Source organism: Meleagris gallopavo, chromosome 14 (assembly GCF_000146605.3).
Source record: "Meleagris gallopavo isolate NT-WF06-2002-E0010 breed Aviagen turkey brand Nicholas breeding stock chromosome 14, Turkey_5.1, whole genome shotgun sequence".
Lineage (NCBI taxonomy): Eukaryota > Metazoa > Chordata > Aves > Galliformes > Phasianidae > Meleagris > Meleagris gallopavo.
Genome location: NC_015024.2, coordinates 253,537 through 275,138, shown reverse-complemented (window position 1 = coordinate 275,138; position 21,602 = coordinate 253,537). Strand labels below are relative to the sequence as shown.

General features: G+C 42.4%; 2 protein-coding genes across 2 annotated transcripts; one reads left to right on the top strand and one right to left on the bottom strand.

Moving 5' to 3' along the window:
* Window positions 1–2: 2 nt before the first annotated feature.
* On the top strand, window positions 3–1,467 carry SPCS1 (signal peptidase complex subunit 1; the record flags this gene model as incomplete). Its single annotated transcript, XM_019619954.1, has 4 exons — window positions 3–326; window positions 399–458; window positions 777–863; window positions 1,321–1,467. Coding segments are annotated over 4 exons (594 nt in total), but the record flags the coding sequence as incomplete, so codon positions are not given.
* A 3,591-nt stretch (window positions 1,468–5,058) lies between these two features.
* NEK4 (NIMA related kinase 4) lies at window positions 5,059–19,601 on the bottom strand. Its single transcript, XM_019619993.2, has 14 exons — window positions 17,458–19,601; window positions 16,244–16,441; window positions 15,297–15,404; window positions 14,525–14,679; window positions 13,692–13,833; window positions 12,314–12,739; window positions 10,753–10,896; window positions 10,249–10,389; window positions 9,806–9,872; window positions 9,334–9,440; window positions 7,997–8,085; window positions 7,159–7,364; window positions 6,108–6,241; window positions 5,059–5,439 (listed from the first exon to the last, which is right to left on the bottom strand). The coding sequence occupies exons 1-14, from the start codon at window positions 17,569–17,571 to the stop codon at window positions 5,347–5,349; spliced, it is 2,124 nt and encodes a 707-aa protein (XP_019475538.1). The 5' UTR covers window positions 17,572–19,601; the 3' UTR covers window positions 5,059–5,346.
* Between the last annotated feature and the right edge of the window lie 2,001 nt (window positions 19,602–21,602).

Genomic DNA, 21,602 nt, shown 5'->3' with positions numbered 1-21,602 from the left:
GCGCGCGGAGGCGCCTTCCGGTATCGCTGCGCCTGCACGGCAGGGAGGCGGTGTGTGCTGCCATCAGCGGGGAGGAGCCTGGTGTGCGGGGGGAGGGGGAAAGTGAGAGTGAGGAGGAAGAGGAGGAGGAAGAAGAGGAGGAGGAGGAGGAGAACGACGACCACGAAGACGAAGACGAAGAGCGGGAGCAGGAGCGGGAGCAGGAGCAGGCCAAGGCCAGTGAGGAGGACGAAGAGCGGGAGCACAGGGAGCAGACCAGTGAGGAGGACGAGGAGCCGTTCCCTGCCACCATGCTGGACGTGTTCCGCTCCATTCCCACACAGATGGTAAGGGCGGGACGGCCCTGTGGCGGCTGCCCGGCGGGGCGCATCCGCTGACCGAAAGCTTTGTTTCCATAGGACTACAAGGGCCAGAAATTAGCGGAACAGATTTTCCAGGGCATCATTCTCGTCTCTGCCGTAAGTACACGCGGTGATAATGAGGGGCTCCTTCGGTTTGTTCTCTGATTTTAGGATCTTGGTTCTTTTCCACGTTGCTGGGCCTGGGTTGGCATCAACGCTTTAGTTCCGTATTTATTTATTTCTTTAATCTTGAAATTGGTCTTCAGTTTTGCAGACGAGGTTAGAAAGGTGCACCGTCTGCTTTCAAACAAAAAACCCACACCTTTATTTCTTCTTAGCTATTCTCCACACCTCCGGCCAAGCGTGGCTTCAGCAGCCTTTCCGTGTGCTTGAAATCTTATCAAAAACATGTGTGTGTGTGTTTGTTTGTTTTAGGTAATTGGTTTCATCTTCGGATATGTCACTGAGCAGTTTGGATGGACTGTCTACATAGTAATGGCTGGATTTGCATTATCCTGTTTGGTAAGGGGGTCTTCTTGTGCCCAAACCAGAAACTATATCCACTATTTAACCTGAAGCAGCAGTTGAATGACGGGGCTGTGAGCACAGATGTTTCCCATTTAATTCAGGTAACAGTGCACATCTCTGCTTTCTTTGAGCTGTAGAGCACGCAGTCCTGTACTTAAACTTACATTACAACACGTTGTTAAGATTTTACAGAATGCTGCAATTTCATGCTGCTACTAACACTGAATTGATTTTCCATTTCAATTAAATGTTAAAGTTCATCTGATTCTATTGGTGATAGAAACAGCAGTGTGTTTCTCTGGGTACCCAGAGAAACGGCAAGCTGCTGCTAAAAGGAATACGGAGACCCAGATAGAAAGCACAAATGTCCATGCTGCAGTTCAGGTCTCAGAAGCTGTGCACTTCTTTAACACCGTGCTTTGCGTGTTTTATTTTGTTCCTGTTCTCTAAGCTGACACTCCCTCCATGGCCCATGTACCGCCGCAACCCCCTGAAGTGGCTGCCTGTGCAGGAGTCGGGCACAGAGGATAAGAAGCCAGCAGACAGAAAACCAAAAAGGCATTCTAAAAGCTAAATAAAACGGTTCTTTGTTATGATACGTTGTGGCAATTAACTTTCTTAAGCTTTAATATATTTTCCCTGGGAGATGCTTCTTGACTCGGTATTGTAGTTTTTTCTCCTTACTGCTTTGCATGCTGTCATGAGCTCATTAAGAGCTGCACAGAGCACGAAGGCCCTCTACACTTTGGCTGCAGTTTAAGTGAAGTCATAGGGAAAACAGTGTGGGGTGATGAGTTTTCAGGCTGTATGAGTTCACATTCTCCTTGAAGTGTTTTAGCAAAAAGGAACGCTGCCCACAGTCAAATCAAGTGTAGTTTGGCTATTGCCATAACTGAGGAGACAAAATACAACTATGTTTCTTTGAAAGTGTTTCTAACCACATGAAGAACAAGCTGTCAGCAGTGCCAGGTTGAACCAGGTTGTGTAAGACAGTACACAATGCTTGGTTTTGGGAACCTGCTTTGGCAGGGGGGTTGGTCTCGATGATCTCTAGAGGTCCCTTCCAACCCCTACAGTTCTGTGATTCTGTGAAGTCCTAAGGACTTGTAACTGATGTAGGATATGAGATGGCAGTGACGGCTTTGTTAACAGCAGATTCACGTGGATAGAGAAAGTAGCATCCCGTGAGATGTCATACGAAGATACTTTTGTCTCGGAGATCGCTGTAAGATGCAAGGACGGCTGGAGGCATCTCTGCCTACACAGGGCTGTCAGGAACCGGGTGGATGAGGGCAATGTCTCGGCGCCTCTCACCTTCCAGGCTGCGCCAAAATGCAGCAGCTGGGCCTCGTGTGGGAGCCCTGCAAGAATGTTGGATGGGTTTCACTATGATCCACCCAAGAACCGGACTGTATCCTCGATCGCCGAGGTTCGCTGCTTCGGTGACTGATCGCGACATAACGGGGGGTTTCTGTCGGTTCCCCTATGCAGGGAACTGCGAGATAACAGAGCAGGCAGGCAGCTCTCGCGAGAGCGGCTTACGTTGAAGTGGGCGTTGCCAGGGCGCGTTGCCGTACTGCAGGATTAGCGCTTAGCCATGGGCGGCTCGGTGGTCGTTGCTCTGGACGCACCGAGGTGCAGCCATGGGCACCGCACGGCGGAGATGTGCTGCTAAAGAACGTGGAGACTCAGATAGAAATTCAGTTCAGGTCTCGGGCTGCAGAAGATGCCCGGCGTGTCAGTGCTGCTGCAGGGATCCCAGCTGGGGATCTGCTCAGCGCGGCGGGAGAACTGAGGGGGGAAGCGGAAAGGCTGAGGAGCATCCGGGATTGTGGGGATGGGATCGATTGTGGAGACGCGCTCTGCCATCCCTACAGGAGCCGTGCTGGGAGATGCTCCTCCAGCAGTGGGGGATCGCCTGCTGCCTCACAGTCAGGTGGGAAGGGGCGACCTCAGAGACAGCGAGGGCTGCAAACAAGTCCCTGATGGGGGCAGCAAGCCGACTGCCCCTCAGCCTGTCCCACCTCCCCAGGTGCTCTTACAGAACAGCTATGAGGATCTAGAGCTGGAGGGACTGGGGATGTGGCCCTGTGACTAGGGATGATGCCGCCGTGCAGCAGAAGTTGCCTAAGGCTGGTCGGTCTGCTCCCTGTTTTGTTACAGCGTCAGTCAGGAATACAAGAAGGGCTGTTGTCATAGGGGACTCCCTTCTGAGGGGAATCAAGGGCCCGATATGCTGCTTGGATCTGTCCCACAGGGAGGTGTGCTGCCTGCCTGGTGCCTGGGTTAGAGATGTTGCTCAGAACACCACTCTCCTGGTCAAGCCCTCTTATTATCCACTACTGGTTTTCTACGTTGGAAATGAAGAGGTAGGCAAAATAAGTCCTCGGGCAATCAAAAGGGACTTAAGGGCTCTGGGAAGACTCCTGAGGGATTGGGAATGCAAGTTGTGTTCACCTCTGTCCTCTCAGTTGGTGACTGGGGTCCACACAAAAGGAGTAGGGTGGACATGCTGAATGAATGGCTTTGCAAATGGTGTTGTACTCAGGGCTTTGGGTACTGTGGCCTGGGACAGAGCCTTGAGAAAGGGGGAATGCTGACAGCAGATGGGAGCCGACTAGAAGGGCCACAAATATTCTTGGGAACAAAGCGTCTGGGCTGGTTAGCAGGGCTTTAAAACAGATATGATGGGGGTGAGGGGGTTGTATAATCAATGGATATACAGATGGTATATATATATATCCAGGAGCTTGGCTAGTATAATTTATATTGGAGTAATGAGAGAAAGTCACTCACCCCATTATGGGCTCGCAAGATGAACTCCAGTGGAGCAGATCTCCAGAGAGATCCTTCCCCACTGGCAGTCAGCTCTTCAATGGCTCCAGGAGAGGTGCAGCCAGGCTCCACCCCCTCCTGCAGCACAGGTGATTTGCCTTCACCTGTGCTCCCCTGGCTGACTCATTGCTCGCCCCAGGTGATCAATCAGAGGTTCAGGCCGTGATTCAGCAGCCCCATACGGGGGTGTACTAGGTGACAGAGAAGTGTGGGAATGCTGTCACCTTGGGAGGCAGTAAGGGAAAACCCCAGACTTGTCCTGGAAGTACTAGGGAGGGCTCCTCTGAGGAGGAAACAAGGCCAATAACTAAGCTGAAGTGCCTCTGTACCAATAAGCGCAGAATGGGAAATAAAAAGGAGGTAGAAACCGTGGCGCAATTGGGAAAGTATGACCTAACTGCTATCATGGAGACATGGTGAGATGAATCCCATGATTGGAATACCCTGATCGAGAACTACAGGCTTTTCAGAAGGGATAGGCAAAGTAGGAGGGGTGGCAGAGTTGCCCTCTATGTTAGGAAGTGGATAGATTGTGAAGAGCTGTGTCTGAGGAATAGCCATTATCTGGTTGAGAGCTTGTGGAAAAAAATCAAGGACTGGTCCAGCAAAGGGCTGGTAGTGGTCATCAGATGGCCTTAAAGGGTCCCATCCAGGTCTAAGGGTTCTATGATTGTATAATGTTGCTCACACTGCTAGACTTTTCCTTTCCTTTCCACTTGTTACAATAAAATGGTTGGGCAAACATTTGACTCCATTCTGAGTCCTAGTCTCATGAACCATCTCATGTCCGATAATTCACAGAATCCTTAGAGTTGGAAGGGACCTTTAAAGGCCATTTGTTCCAACCTCTCTGCAGTGAAAAGGGACATCCACAGAGAGTCAGGTTGCCCATAGCCTGATACAGCCTGGCCTTAAAAATCAGGGATGGAGCAAGCACCACAGCTCTGGGCACCCTGGTCCAGTGCCTCACCCCCTTGACTGTTCCCCTTCACAGATGGGCCTTCCCCATGCAGGCCTCAGACCTGTTGTAGAGGGGCATCTGGGGAGGTGGAGCAGGCAAGGAGGGCTTTCAGTTGCAGCTTCAAGCAGACTTTTGTCCATCCACACCCTTCCTTTGTGTTCAGACTGCCTTGGGTTTTGTGTTTTTTCCTTTGAAATAAGCTGTCTGTGCATGGGTGAACTGTGTTTTCCCTGCTCTTGTGCCTGTCCCCCACAACACCAGTAATAGCTGCTCCTCCCCAGTAACTCTATACAAATACTTGGTGTAAGGGCTCAGTCTATCACACCTCAGCATGGATTCTGGTACCACCAATAGTACATAAATCACTTTAGCCCCAACCTTTTGCTATGATAAAGTCACACACACTTTGTTTTTTTTGGACACTCCTTTTATACAAAGCTTAGTATGCAGCCCTATAGAAAAAATGAAGTTTAATTAAGAGAATAAAAACTAAACCAAGTTTCTCTTCTGAGAAAGCAATAGGCTGGTCTGCATTTTAACATGAAAAATATACTTTGTAGTAATAATGTTTTTTGCAAGTTTATCCAGCAAAGGAGGTCAGTGAAGAAACACGCTCTTCAAGCTGATCCAATCCAGACAAGATAGAAAGCTTTGTCCTCTTTGCTCAGGAAAAGGTTCTGCTCAGAACTCCACATTTTCTTCAAGGAATTTCAGGTGGCGTGCCTTCACGCTGTAACTCACATACTTGTCTCCCATGTGCTCCCGCAACTGCAGCTGGCAGAAAAAAAACCAACACCAAACTTACTGAAAAAGTAACAGTGACTGAAATATCAGCAAAAGTAATCAGGACATTAACCAAAGCACTCATCTGAAAGCAGCAGGCGAAGTTTTATTACACAGATGGAAGGGGGGAAATGGGAAAAGTCCATTTTACTGTGAAAGCCAGAGATGTTCCAAATCCCACCTGACAGTTTTAAACACAAGTGAAATACTCACTGGCACTACATACTCATGTTTTCTTTGTAGTAAAGTTTTTAATCAGAGGAGTCAAACATTCTGCTCATTCATCTCCCTTAGGAATAGGTATTAAACTGTTTCTCACTTTGAAGTGAGAGCAACATGAAGATAAGAAGTTATAGCTTAAAAGGAAACCATTAATGGAGAAACACCACAGAGTCATTACTTATACCCCTTACATCTTCCTCAAACTCAGGGACCATGGTACAGTTCTAAAGCTCCTCTGGTTCCTGAAGAATGTGCAGCTGGATGCCATTTATATTCAGAACCAATTTTATTAATGTTGAACAGACATTCAGGCCCTTGCCTGCCACTGACCACATCAACACTTTCTGGAACTCAGGTTTGCACTGTCACCTCAATATCTAAAAAGTGGTTTATAAGAAATCAAACAATTCTAAAAATCTGATTTGTAAAGCATTCACCTCTCTCTTCACTTCATCTTCTTCTTCCATAATGCTGTACACCTTCTCAAGAAGTTTCACTCCCAGTCCTCGCACCACATCAGATCTCAGGACTTCAACCATTCTCCTCATCTTTTCAGGACCTGATAGCATGTCTATTAATTAAAAAAAAAAAGGAGAAGATCAGGAGAAGATCATTGCAGTTTTGCAGTTACTTTCAATTTCCATACTACACACCTAGAAGAAGATGGAACCACATGTTACCACAGAATTCCAGTTGTCAGTTTGCATGAAATAACCATTTATCTGAAGGAGATCATCAACAGTGATCTCCTATGAGCAAGAGCCATTCCAATGCTAAATCTTAAGGCACTGTACAGTACAACATCACTGCAGGCAATTCACACAATTAGGCCTCTGTAACTTCATTTCAGGTAGTTCTTCTACAAAATACTATTTTTCATTCTAACAATTCTCTACAACAACAGAAAACCACTCAACTGTTTTAAGAATAATTTATTGCAAATGAGCTTCTATATGAGCCTGTGGATGTCCCTTCCCTGGAGGCATTCAAGGCCAGGCTGGACGTGGCTCTGGGCAGCCTGGGCTGCTGGTTGGTGACCTGCACATAGGAGGGGGTTGGAACTGATGAGCACTGTGGGCCTTTGCAATCCAGGCCATTCTGTGATTCTATGATTCTATATTTGTAAAAACCTCCACCGTGTTTAATGCTGAGTTGTGCTTCCTGTGCAATTCCAGCTTTGTCCACAATTCACAACAAATTATTTCAAAATGCTCAACTCCAATTTTGAACTGTTCATTCTGGAAACTTCTAAATACAAGTCACAGCACAGATCAGCTTTCTTCATTAATAACTGAAGGACTGTCCCCGCTCCCTTCACTGGCATGTACATCACAGCTAGAACAGTTCTGTACCCCAAATTATTTGAAAGCTGTTAATATCTGGAAGAAGCAAGAATGGACTGATTGCTTTCTGTAGCCCACTAGGAGGCTTTCTTTGCTAATTAGCAGCTGACAACCAATCATTTAAGATAGTATCACAGCAACAGACCTGAAGGAATCTCTTCAAATTTGAAGTCCTCTGATTCCTCCGATGATTTTCCATGCAAAATCAAAGTGTCTCGGTATTTTCTATGAAGTTTAAACTCCGGGGCTGGAGTTGAAGTTACAGAGCACTCAGAGTTCTCCTTAGGGTCCATTCTCAGTGTCCAAATCATTAGCTGCACCAGCTCATTCACTTCACTCACACTGCTTTTTCTAGGAGAGGAGAAACATGATGTAATTCAGTTACCATTCGTGATGCAATTTCCCCCTTCCCTTCAGAAGACTTTCAATAAATAGAGTGAGGTCCTACTAAGCATCCCATGTTAAATTTACATCTTGTGGTACAGTTTTACTAGCAGCAGCATCAGTAGTATTTCATCTAATAATGGCACAAAATGGAAAAAATCCTCAGTCCTATCAGCTACTGCTACCTGTGCAGCTACACCTCTAGCAATGCAACAAATAGGATCTCTTGAAGAAGTTGCTAACATTGACAAAATCTGAAATAAATTATTTCAGCCCCCTTCAGAGTTGAAAGAAAACACATGGACACCTCTGCACTCATGCTTTTAAAGCATCCAGGGCAGTCTTTTTTCTCTGATGCTGCAACACTGGTTTACTGGGGAGCTTCGTTTGCCAAAATATAGCTGCACAATCACATGTCCTAAGAAGTACAGCACAAAAACTTTATAATCAGACAGGGACAACAATTAAATGTTCTCTATGTATCATGAGATTCTTCAATCACTATGTAAAGGGAAGCTGGGAAAGCAATGCCTCTAATTTTTTTCCCCACTCCAAGTCAGGGTTTAATACTCTCACATATTATGACACAAAATACTTACTTTTCCTTGGAATCTCCATCAGATTTATCTGTAGAGCTTGTGGAAGAGCTTAGCTCATCATCAGACAGGCAGTGGGTTTCTCTGCTTTTCTACATGAAGAGGAAACAATAGAGGAAAATCCTGATTTTCAGAATTAATTTATCACTATGGCACTAACCGGTTTTTCTACACAAAAAAGAGCCCCATTCAACTAGAATAGTTGAATGATATATTCAAAAAATTTAAGCTTCATTTTTAAGCAAGCTAATACACAGGACATCACAACATGCTTAATGCTTGTCTGACTAGCATGACATCATCACTGTTTTAACACTACAAATGCTTTACCTCATTTAAGAACCATTACATCATGCACGATTTCCAGCTAGCTATACTATACATTAGCATCCTTAGCTCATCTACTGACCTTTAACATACACATCTTCAAATCATATTAATTTCCTTTACTAGTTAAGTTTTCAGCATCCATTAAAATACACAAGGAGACTGTGCCCACGTGTCTCTAGGTCTTGTGCTCAGTGCACAGCACAGCACACACCACCAGCAGCACACGCAGACACAACAAGCATTACTAAATTCATGTCGCCTCTGTTTGTGAATGCAAATTCAGTTTTTGCACTTAAATAACAGCTACAAGCATACACAAGCAGGTAAACCATGCAAAATACCTTCCTTGCAAGTGCAGGCCTGAGGAAAACAAAGCCTATGCTTTGAATTTTTCAAGTTTCCTCCTTTGTTTTCCTGATATTAATAATGTCCCGTGGTTTTGCAGAAGATTTTGCCCAATGTATGTTCATGACCTTAGCCTTTTTTTTTTTTAAATTAGACAACTAAAAGAATATCACCAAAAGTGTTTAGTTTTCTTCTGGAAGCTATTTCTTATTGTGAGCACATAAAGATACTCAAACACAGTATTCTACTAACAAAGCACAGTGAGATGTACAAGGCTAGAGGTAATGTGTTAAGACTGAACTCCAGCAGGCGATTCATCCAGAACCAAAACACAGGTCATGATACATATTTTCTTACCAACAAGCCAAAAAACCCACTCAGCAATGAAATCACACGTCAGTGCTGCCTGGGATATCTCTTAGGCTTTACCTCTGACAGGTGGTATGAAAACGTGTAGAAATTTTAAGCTGATCTAGCCAAACAAATAGGGAGATCACAGACCTGTGCTTCCCCTCAGGACTTACAAAACAATATATGCAGATAACTGAGCTTTCTCACCGAGTTTCTTCCACATACAGGTTTGTTTGTTTTTTTTTTAAATGTCGCTATATTCCCAAATTGTGCCTCCACTGAAATATTTCAAAAGCATGACGACCTCAGTTTACCTGAGAAGTACTGGGATCTGATGAAGACTGAGCAACTTTAACACGATTTTCCACATGTGATTTTCCTTCAACTACTGCACTACTTCCTGTTCGTCTTGCTGGAATCACTGGAAGGATGACATTTTGGCAATATTTATAACTCAGGTGCACGTATTTTGAATTAATTTCATGCTCATGCAAGAAAAGGTTTGGCAGAGGATAGGCAGGTAGACATTCAAACAAAAACCACTGAAGCTTCTATCTGAAAAGTGTAAATTCTGAGCCTCACACACACTTCAAACACAAGCTGTCACTCCTGAGTGCAACTGAACACAGTCAAGAATTAGAAGAATACAGAAATGGTTGTCAGAACTACAGCTTTAGTGCATCTTTCTCAAGATGCTAGTGAAGAACAGACAGCAAGTTGAATTTATTCTAGAAGTCCATTTATAGAATGCTCATAAAGTCATTTATAGAATGCAAACATAATTACCAGAAGGAAACATCTCTTCCCGAGACTGCTTCAGCCGTCTTCGCTCTCTCGCTGACAAAGGCCTCTCCTTTAAGATAAATTAGTATGATATTAATTAGCAATTGTCACAATGACCTTCACTATCTACAAAACAAAAAATGTTCTTTCATATGACACAGAAGAGAAAGCTGCTTTCTAATTCTAATTCTAAACCTAACAAATGCTGTATTATTTATCACAAAACAGTTTTGGTAACCAAGACTAACACACACTTTGAAAAAGAAGCCTGTGGCTTCACTGGCTCAGCACAGAAGCATCTTTTCCAACACTGGCCAGATGGCTGACTGAACTTCCAGACAGGAAGCTACTCTACATTTCTGTACTCTCTGTACATGTGCTCCAGGAACAGCCTGCTCAGAAGCAATGAGAGACAAAAGCAGAGTGACACCGTGTTTGGAACTAACCTTTGCAATGGCATCTTGACTGGTTCTGGTGCTACTGGCAGGTGCAGAGATTTTGGCAATATGCTCCTCTGCACAGCTTTGTGCTGTCTTCACATTCACATCAGCAGGAAAAGGTAAAGGCCGAGGAGAAACTGCTCTGAACTTGAAAGAGAAATGAGTAAGAAACTACGTATTTATATAAAAGCTCTCTGTAATGCAGAAGACCCTCTTGCATGGTAAAGCTGGATGAGAAAGGTTTTGCATTCTACTGATGTCTCCCGCTCTGCACTCCTGCTTGCATCCACTTCCTCTCTCTCCCTCCCTAAACCTCATCCCCCTCCTTCCAGACTACTTTTCACCCAATGATTTTGCTGATCCCAGCCTCAAATACCAAAACTGAGGAGAACAGCAATAAGGTACAATTCCAAAAACCAGTCATCCTGTTTCCCCTTCCTTACACAGGTGGTGTCTTTCCCCCAAGAAGGCACTCAGCTCATTGTGGAAGCAGTGAAAGGAGCCCTGTACCTTCTCTGAACAGACTTCAGCCAGCTCTCTTTTCTTCTGCCATTGCTGCCGTGAGACAGAGGGCTCATGAGTAGAACCAGGAGGCTGTAATTGAGAGGTAATTTTTTCCTGAGCATCTCCTGAAGCTCCGTGATAGACAACATCCTAATAAAGAAAAGTACTTTTTCAGTTTGTAGGCACTTAAAAATAAAAAATCAGCACAGGCTACTTGACTGCTTGGCCTACATCCAACGTAACATCTGACAGTTGCAAACACAATAAGCTGGTGACAGTCAGAAAACACTTTCTGCTGCACCACCGTATCTAAAGATTGAAGCATTCAAAAGACACTTGAATTACAACAGGAACAAATGGTCCCAGTTTTTCAGTAGAATCCAAACTCTGCAATAAATGATTTCTCATTTAAAAAGTGCATGAAAATCCTCCTGTAGAAAAAAAGTAATTAAAAGGCAACCAGCACCTGAAGCAAAATGGCTTCAAGCAATTGTGCAGAAGTGAGAGCTGTACAGCCAAGGAGCAGACATGAGACTGTTAAATCCAAAGCACCAATGTGAGAGGAAGAGCCATGTTTATATTTGACATTTAGAGATTCAGGAGGATTAAATAAGAATAGTATTTTTGCAGTTGCCATAGCAAACCTGTTTAACACTGGGAAATGCACACGGGGAAAAGACTTAGGCAGTATGTGTGTCAGTTACTATCTGAATGACAGCACTACACAAGCCTAGGGAGAAGCTGACATTTCATTAGACATACTGATTTTCCAGATCACCAACACCAACAGTGAAAGAATAAATGAAATTAAGGACAGCAAGAGACAATCTGCTCTCAATAGAAAGGAAAGCAAGAAAGCTAAATGCTTCACACTTCCACATCATTGTTCAATTCTCCCTTCTTTTATGCCTCTTTCCACCACTTCATCACCTGTCTGCCTTAAATCACTCCTACTCCTCATCCTCACTTTTTTTTGTTTTGAAACTTCAACATTCCATTAAGTATCTGACTATAAAGAAGCAAAAAGGAGACAGGGAGAGTGCATGTGGTATATAAATCAGGAATCAATCCCAAGCACTGTTTAATCTATCCTCTATTCTCTGACAAATTTAGTACCCTAGCCCCAAGTCTACCATTTATCTATTCAAGTCATTTAGTTGAGTGTACTAAATAGTCAAGAATGGAAGAGAAAAGTCTCTCCAAGACCCACTTGATTGGCTGTCTACTCCATTGCTACTGGTCACCTACCCAAACCAGGACCAACCCAAGAAATTAGCCAGGCCTGTTCAGAACAAAGAAGTCCTAAAACTATTCTTGCCATCTCTCTTCTTGGCTCGAAGATTCTAGTTCCCTTCAGAAGCAGTATTACCACCAGCTGAAACTCCCCCACCACAAAGCATTTGCAAATCTGAAGCCAAGGCTCCCAGCTATTTAGAGCACACCAACAATGCCATCAGCAGAATCCTGCTTGGGTAGCAAACCCAGTACGAGCAGCAGCTCTCTGAGTTTTAAGAGGTGTCTATTAGTTACATCTATTTCAAAGTCTATGTAAGCATAAATGCATTACCACGTCAGTTTGCTTTTGGTCTTTCAATGCAGGCTGCAGGAGTTTCAAAGTGTCATCATCATCTTCCACAGCATCAACAGATGAGTGCTTAGAGTCAACACTTCCCCCTTTAGAAGCTTGCTTTGTCTTTTTCTGTAGTCCATCAGTTTTCATTGGAGGATTACTGGATATTATTTCAGAATTCCCTGAAGCATTCACATACTTTGCTTTATTGCTCTCTGGAATATGCTCACTGCTATTCTTTTCACTTCCAAAGTTTTTCTTTTCATATGGTAAGATATCAATATTCACTCCACTAATCGTAGCCAAGGAGCCTCCCAAGTTGTCCAAATCATTACTGCATGGTTTTGCACTCAGCTCAACAGCTGGTTTCTCTGATGGACAAAACTTGCTGGCTTTATATTTGATGGCACAGTCTTCTTCATTCTAGAATAAAAACAAAACAAGAGAGTTGCTTCTTGGTGTTACACACTTATGAAAGAATACTCCAAGCACCTGAGGAACACTGTTAACATACCAGAGTTCATAAAGCGTAATGAAATTTTGATAGCAGATGAAGAGCTTCAAAAATGCAACACCCCACTTTTTAAAAGAGATGCAGACTGTATGTGCAGATTAATATTTCAGGCAGGGATGTAAACATATACCGCTCACCCACTTTCACTGGTACCATGAAAGAAAAGTTGTAAACCCTTGGTCTTCCATGAGGGAGAAGCCAATGAGTGCCAGCAATTCTCCAAGAGCTACTCCACCACATACATTTAGCATTTCAGCTCTGAAAGCTCAAACCCACGATAGCAGACTAATTTCAGAACACAAACAAACAAAAAACCAACCAACCACATAACCACATACAAGATTAATCACTTTATATGACTCATTTTAACCACTGGAAACAACTAGAACAGTAAACAGTTTCTGTAGTATAACAATAATTAATTTTTCCAATCAGAATTGTATCACTGAAAATGGTTATCACTTGTCATCAAATATTTGAAAAATGTTTTACCTCAAATACTCCATGAGAAGTGTAGAAATACTTGTATATAACCATGCTTCACACAAAAGGTAAGTTTGCAGATTCAATTGCACATTTACATAGAAGTGGTTCATACAGAGCCCACAGGTAGAAAATCAGATGTTATTTAGTTACCATCTTATAGTTAAGGCACTACAATCAGTTTTACTGACCCACAGCTTTTTGATTACTCCTGTTATTAACCTAAGCACCACCCCTTCATTAAGGTAAGTTTTACACACCATGAGGAATCTATGTTCTCACAATGCTCAAGGCATTTCATCTAAAATACAGTATTTTTCCTGGGAAAAAAGCAAGTTGATTTTCAGTGCGCAGGAGAGGAAGGAGGACGTATCTTACAGCTCTGCATTTCCTCCCTCGCTCAGAGGAACTGTTTGGGGGTACAGTGTTCTTGTTATGAGATTCATTCTTCACTGGGACCACAGAAGAAGAATCTTTAAGTTTAGGATCTGCCATTTTCTTATGACTTTTGGCTGCTTTCCTGTTAGAAAAAAAAAAAAAAAGAAAGAAAGTTGCTCATTCATTGGTTACAAGACCTTAAGATACTTCTTTAGCTTCTATGAATTTACAAAAACAATCCCGTACACAGATAACAGAGAACACACAATAGTGGGCTTCTTCAACAGGCTGTACATAACATCCCCATTTTTCTCTCTATAAAAGGAGCTTAAAAACACCATTTAGACTCCAGCAGCAAAGTATGTTTGTTTGCACAGCACCAAAACCACTCTTATCTGGCAGCAGTAAAATAACTGACCAAACTTAAGGAAGAAAAACAATGGTATCAATGAATACCAAAAGGAAATTGCAAATACAGTTCCCAGCTGGTAAATGGCCTCAATGAACCATTTATCATAATGTGCATCACCCAGTGTTTCCTTGAAAATATTGGAGTTTCTCATTTCTTTACTCTGACTAAGCTGATCAGTTCTGACTTGCATAATTTAATTTGCCTTTGCAAAAAACAAAAACAAGCAAACCCAACTGGTTTTCATTCTAGCTCTCCTATTTCTCAAAGACTCTAAGGCAACTAATATGTTTGCAGGTTTTACAACGGCACACAGCAGAACTAATGTTATCCTGCTATAAAAACAAAATAGGAAAAGCTATAAAGCAAAGATGGAAGTAACATGAAAGTTTTGCATACAATCACTCAAGTGAAAATATCTTACATCTTTGTGGCTTCCAAAAACAACGAAATTTGGTGCTTGATATATGGCTGTCTCAGTATGCTTTTCACAGTAGGCCTCTGCTCAGGTTTTTTACTGAGCATGGTTTGTATTATTTCTACCAGCTGTGGGCTGTAATCCTTCGGCATGGGTGGCAGCTGGAACAGGAGTGGAAGTCTGAGATTATTTAACACTGCAACAAAGCGTTCTGCAAAATCATTTACACATAACAGCCAAATTCAAGCTAAGTACTCTGTATAAAGAATAGTCCAACTATTCACACGATACATTTCCCCAGTGCTTAACTGTGTTCTGCCTGTCAATTTTTGTTATTGGTTTTAATTAATATTGAAGTTGAAATTCTGTGAATAGGTGTAAGATTTATATATAATTAATCTGTTTTAACTTCATCATACAGCAATGCAAATAAGACACTGAAGTTAGAACAGGAAAAAGACTAACAGTGATGGAATTCTTTGCACAATGTGTAAGTCTGAAGAAAATGAAAAAAAGCTACTTATCTCGAAACCTTGAAAATTAATCTACACAGCATTGTACAGAAAGGTAATAAGAAATCCCAAGCAGTATTTAAAAACAAACTTCCTGGGTGTGCTGTTCTATCATAGATCACCAGGAAATACCAACCTTACAAGCAGACACGGCGATGCATGTGACATGCCAAATACCTACAAACCCCTGCATAGCTTCTGACTGAAAATGGTGACCTCAAGTTATCAAAAAACCCAAGAACTAATAAAAATCTCAGTGTCTTTACCTTTCCTTCAATAATTCGATAAACCAAAGAGTTCATGTCTTTAGCATTAAATGCATGTTTCAGAGTGGCCATTTCATAAACGCAGCAGCCTAAAGCCCAAACATCAGACTGAAAAAAGGGAAAGAGAAAGTTTGAAGAGCTTTGCATTAAAGGCAGAAATTTTATCTCCAGGCTTAGTTCTATGCTTTCCAAGAGGCTTTTAATCACAATAAATCATTTAAGATCAAAATGCACCACAAACTTTTTGGCCTCAGTCTCACTCTTAAAGTTGATTGACTATTTCCTTCCAACTTTAACCAGGTGGAGTCTGAAAATAACTGTAAAAGTTGCAGTTTGTAGTTGTATATATATATATTTACATAGTTGTGTATATATATATATATATATATATTTTTTTTCTAAATTTAATTACAATGTTGGTTCTAACCAGAGAAAGAAAATATTTTTATTTTTCATAAGAACAGTTTCCCTTAGTTGTTGCTCACCCAACAATGACACCCAAACTGATGCTCCCCATGGTTTTCAACATGTGGAACATAAGAGCACTTACTTTAAGTTAAATTCAGAAACACTGCACATTTCTCTTCTTTTTTTTTTTTTGTTAATGTTACAGTTTAGTATAAAGCATCATGTCTCATACATAATACTTTTAGAAAACCCAATTACATAACACAGACTAAAATCTCTGTTTATTTTGGCATGCTACAATAGGTACAGGTAGCCTGACAAACACCTGATTTGTGATAACTTATCACATGCTGTTAATTCTCATCCACTGCAGCAAACAGTTCCATAAAGGTGCTGGCCAACATCTCATTTTTCCTTTTATCTTTTGTGACATTAAAAAGTAATTAATTAAAAATAGCGCATAAGATTCTAATGTTCTCAGGCAAACAAAACCAGTTGCTTAGCAAAGCAGAAATGACATTTGCATCAACTTACTGTACCTTGTAGTTGTAGGGTTTGTTAGAGAAGAGCTCAGGGCTCATGTAGTATGGTGTGCCTATCAGAGTTCTGGCCATGTCACACTGGTTTTCCAACACTCTGGCTATTCCCAGGTCACCCACTTTGATTATATTTGTTCTTGTCAGAAACACATTTTGAGTTTTAAGATCTCTGTGAAGAATGTGTTTTTCGTGTAAATACTGGGAGGGGAAGAAAAAAAACCACATAGACTGAGTTAAGTAACACAACTGGTTCTCCATGAGAAGCAAAATCATGCAACACAGCTCAAAAGAGGGAAAAGCAAACACAGCAAAGACACAGATATCACTATCTTATAAAAATGACTTATCACTACTGAAGACAGCATTAGTGCATTAATAATATAGGTACAGCCCCAAAACTTGGTACTGCTTTATTGAAATCCCCCCCGTGGCTTTAACAAGCCAGCAGAAAAGAAGAAATAAAAATGTAGGAGTGTGCTCAGAATAACTCACTTCTGATGGCTCCATTTCCTGGCAGCCAGATCTTAGTCTTTAGTTAAAACTTTTGGTGGAAAATGCAATGAGCTTTGTCTAAAGAACGGGAAAAAGAGGAGGCTTCCAACTAGCAAGAGCAGACAAGGCTGTGCATGCACACGTACTCGTGTACATCTAGCCACAGGAGCCAACTTTTAAGGAGCGGGACAGAAAATTCTTATTTCTCAGTGTTAATATTTCTATCTTGTCTTTATTACCACAGTAACAGCTTTTAAAGTTTGATAATCTCCAATGACAATGGAGTCAGATTATATTTAAGAAAATGATGAATCAGCAGTTTAAACTTACCATTTAAAGAAACAGCAAACCACAGAAAACAAGATGCTTCTGAAAGAAGCCTTTTCTTCTAAAGAAAACAGAACAACAGCTACACTCTTTAAGTCTGATCCAAAAAGTCAAACCACAGAAGCATTTCAGACTACAAACACCTTGGAAGTTACCACTGTCTACTGTGACAGAGATGTAGATACACCAAGTGCTGGCAAAATCCTCTCTGAAATAGTGAGTTTGACTGCAGTGACCTGCAGACAGGCCACGAATGGAACTGATAACCATTGTACTCAGCTGTCAACCCAGCCAAACCGGATTTCAAAATCTGTAGCCTAACTATGGAATTCTAGAGGCAGAAAGAAACAAATTAAATTTCTATTTTAAAATGACAAAGTCACATTTTATTTTACCTGCAATGCCATGGCAATCTGGACAAACCATTCTACCACCTGATTTTCTGGCAGAAGTTTGCCCTTCTGCTCTTTGAGTCTGTGATACAGGTCTCCTCCTTCGCAGAAGCCCATAACGATGTACAGCAGCCCATCCTCGCCCTGCCAGGATTCCCGGTATGCCACTATGTTGGGGTGTTTCAGCTGGGATAGCAGCTGTGCCTCCTGCTCCGCTGCCTTCCTCTCGCGGCTGGAAGCATGCTTAAGGTTTAACTTTTTGATGACGTACTGTAAAAGAAATTCTAAGGTATATCATCAGAGAAGAAAGTTACTACATAGAAGCTCTAGGAAATGACTCAAATCTAAAGGAAATACAGTAACGGAAATCTCCATACATTATTCTATATGGAAATGGCAATTTCTTAGCAGTTATATGCTACGTAGACAATTATGCTGGCGAGGGGAGGGGAGGCAACAGGTGTAGCTGTTATTAGTCTACCTGAATGACACTGCACAGGAATTCTGGGGCACTTCGCTTTTTTTGACTATGTTCATTTTTATTATCTTTTTCTTTTCATTTAGAAACACGTTTGTCATTAATCTCTTAAGCCAGAATTGTCTTACAGTGCATCACAGTTCCTTCTGAAGGGGTCATTTTGATAGTAATATTTCTACAATAAATAAAAAATATAACACTAAGGAAAGCATGCAGTTGTATCAGAAAAACGACAATGAATGTTTAGAATAAAATTCACCTGGATATAGATCATACTTTCAAAATAAAATTTAAAAGAAGTTGATAAAAATCTCTATTTCAAAGCTTGGATTCCACATTTTCATATCCACAAAAAGTATCTAAAAGAGCAGAGCTTCTGAATGCACAAAATAACGCAGCTAAGCTCTTTAGGTCAGTTTATCCTTTCCTTCAAAGCAAAACAAACAGCCCTCACAAGAAAGCACCAAACAAAAAACTAGCACCTGGCAGCAGAGCCATAAGACAGAACTGAGTTAGGACTGTTCTGTACAAAAAGCCCACAAAGCAGTTAACCATGGAAGAAAACAGGCTTCCACTGGGAAAGAAATGGTGCAAGCAGAGAAGCAGTTGGAGGGCTGCCAAAAGTATTTTCTCCAAAAGCTGAAAGCAGATGTCATTTACACTCCTTCAAAAACATCTTCAACTTTGCCCTAAAACGTTTCTGCTGCAGTTACGAGGTTCTGTGCATGCAAGTTTAAACCTATGCAAGAAGAAATGGATCAGAGTGAAGCAGAGCCTCCTGGTCACACTGAAAGCCAAAAGGTCTCCGGCCCATGTTTTAAACCTGTTTTACTGCCTGTATAAATTTAATTTTTTTAAAGCTACACTTGAAAGCTGTTAACTCTCCCTCATATATACCACAACAAACATTTCCTGAAGAATTTCAGGTTTTAGGAAAAATATCACTGAAGCCAAACGAGACAAGAAAGGATGGAGCACATATATATGGAGCATATATAGAGCATGTGCTCAACAAACAGAGCGGCAACATTTAGGGTCAGTCCCTCACTGATGTATATTTTGAGGCAATCACTTCCAAGGAAGCAGCTTTCCATGGAAGAGCCATGTCATGGCACACATCTGACTCCACTCTTATCTGAGAGTTTTTCATTCAAAACCATTAAAACAATCCTTACTCAGTTTCACTGTCCTTGGCTAATGGCTTGGTTATCTAATTCCCAGGCTGGCCCTATTAATTTAATTCAGCACATTTAATTAGTGTTGAGGAAAACTGCCCCTGATATACCACAGGAATCAGTGATGCAGAAAGCAGCAGTACCTCACGACTCTGAGCATGGTTTTGTTTCAAAAGTCTGCTGGATATTAGAAAAGCTCCTCAGTTTTAATAACCAGTGACACAGAGCTCCCATGGGAAACACAACAGAACTGTGTGCAGCATCATCTGCATTTAAAATAAAAGAGAAATAATGTAGCTACTGTGTTCTATATGCCTAATCAACTACAGTCACAGAATCCTTTTAGTTGGAAGGGATCATTACAGGCCATGTGATCCAACTGCCCTGCAGTGAACAGCAACACCTATAGCTTCACCTGTCCTGGTCTTGATTGTCTCCAGGGACGGGGTACCACCACCTCTATGGGCAACCTGTGCCTCACTACCCCTACTGCAAAAAGGTTTTCTTTCTACTCAATCTAAATCTCCCCCTCTTTCAGTTTGAAACCTTTTCTCCCTGTTCTGTCACAACAGACCCTGCTAAAGAGGCTGTCCTTTCTTACAGCCCCTTCAGATACTGACAAGCTGCTCTCAGCTCTCCTCCATGCTGCACAGCCCCAGCTCTCAGCCGTCCTTGCAGGGAGGTGTTCCATGCCTTGGATCATTTTTGTGGCCCTCCTCTGGACATGCTACAACAGATCCACGACTTCTCCCGCACTGAGAACTCCCACATCCCCACTTTCCAACCCATTCCCTCAAGGGCTGTGTAAAGAGTAGCTGCCAGTGACTGATGCAAAAAAGCACCAGCCTGCCTGTACTACTCACTAGTGGAGGTATGCCTTCTTGGACTAACCTTTTCTATTGAGATACAAGCTTTTCTTGCTCTCCTTGGCACTCCTTACCAAAACCAGTTCCAGTTGAACCTTGTCTTCTTCACTACGTCCCTGCACAGCCTAGCAGCATCCCTATACTCCCACAGTACCTATCCCTGTTTCTACTGCCTGTGCATTTTCTTCTTGCTCTCTGGTTTGTCCAGCAGATCCTGGTTCTGCCATGCCAGTCTCTTGCCTTCCTTTCCCGATGGCCTACACCTGGGGATGGAGAGTTTGTGTCACTACAGCCCAGGCAGCCTCCAATCAATTTACTCACATTGGTGAGCAACAGATTCTGTACTGTATCCTCCCTGGTAGGGCCATCTACTATTTGACTCAGGAAGTTGTCCTCAGTGCATTCCAGGAGCCTCCTGGATTGCCTACAGCTTGCCATGCTACTTTTCCAGCAAATATCATGGTGGCTTAAGTCTTCCAGCAGGATGAGAGCTTGTGAACACAATGTCTCTTGTAGCTGGAGGAAGAAGGCTTCATCAATAAGGTCCGTTCCATCAGGCCCCAACCACAAGGCTCCCTTTTCTGTCTCAGTTTCTAACTCTAACCCATAGGCTTTCAGCTTGCTCATGGCCATTCTTCATGGTCAGCTCTTTACACTCTGTTCTTTTATAGACATACAGGGCAATGCTTCCTCTCCCCCTTTCTCACCTGTAGCTTCTAAACTGCTTGTAGCTGTCAACAGCCACACTCCAGTCGTGGGAATCATCCCACCAGGTTTCAATGACTACATCATGGCTTTCTAGTAGCACGGTGGCTTCCAGCTTCTCCAGTTTGTTTCCCAAGCTGACTGTATTGGTGTAGAGGCACTTCAGCTGGGCAGCCAGCCTTGTTGTCTTTCCTCGAGGATAACTCATATTTCCTTTGAAGTATTTCCCAAGTTGCCCTCTTCAATTGCCTCAGTGGTATTTGGGCATGGAAACCAACAGCTTATAGTTTTATTTCAATATTAGTCAGTATGACCAGAATGCAAAGAAGAGACATATAGCCTAACTTGAAAGTCAGCACTGCTTATATATGGTGTAGTGAACATGCTACTGTGGAAAGATTCCCATGAAGTTTACCGTAATGCTCTTCTGCTCTCTGTTGTGCAAATTAGATTTTTTCCATTTTAAATACTTGAGCCACATGACCCCCATAAAAAAAAAACAAACATTACTCTGGCAGCAAATATACTTTTTAGAAAGTTTCTTCTGCAGAATACATAGCAATCACCAAAAGCCACAACCAAAAATCTTGCTCATCCTGTTAGAGAAAAAATGAATGCTTATAAAAGTTGGCAAGAGATAAGACGCAGGCCAATACCTCAAATATTTAAGTTAAAACAGAAACGATAAGGAAGCAAGATCCTTGCCAATGCTAACGATCTGCACGGAAAGCGGTGACATCCAGGGACCTGCGTAGGACAGAAAGTCCCCTCCCGGTGCTGTTTACTTTTAGGACGGCGAGGTTAGCAGAACACTGGACTGCACACCGTGGTTAACGGGCCCGCAGGCACTCGTGCTGCCATCGCAGCCACGCAGGCCTTCGCCTCCGGGCCCCCGCAGCCAGGCCCCGGCCGACCTGCTCCCCT

Bases quoted from the DNA above. Each gene is read 5' to 3' on its own strand.
- NEK4 (XM_019619993.2), bottom strand. From the start codon at position 17,571: ATGGGCTTCTGCGAAGGAGGAGACCTGTATCACAGACTCAAAGAGCAG. The intron at 14,680-15,296 runs GTAAAGACACTG...CTCCTGTTCCAG, and splicing joins ATCGAATTATTGAAGGAAAG to CTGCCACCCATGCCGAAGGA. The intron at 5,440-6,107 runs GTGAATGCTTTA...TTTTTCTGCCAG, and splicing joins AAGATGAAGTGAAGAGAGAG to CTGCAGTTGCGGGAGCACAT.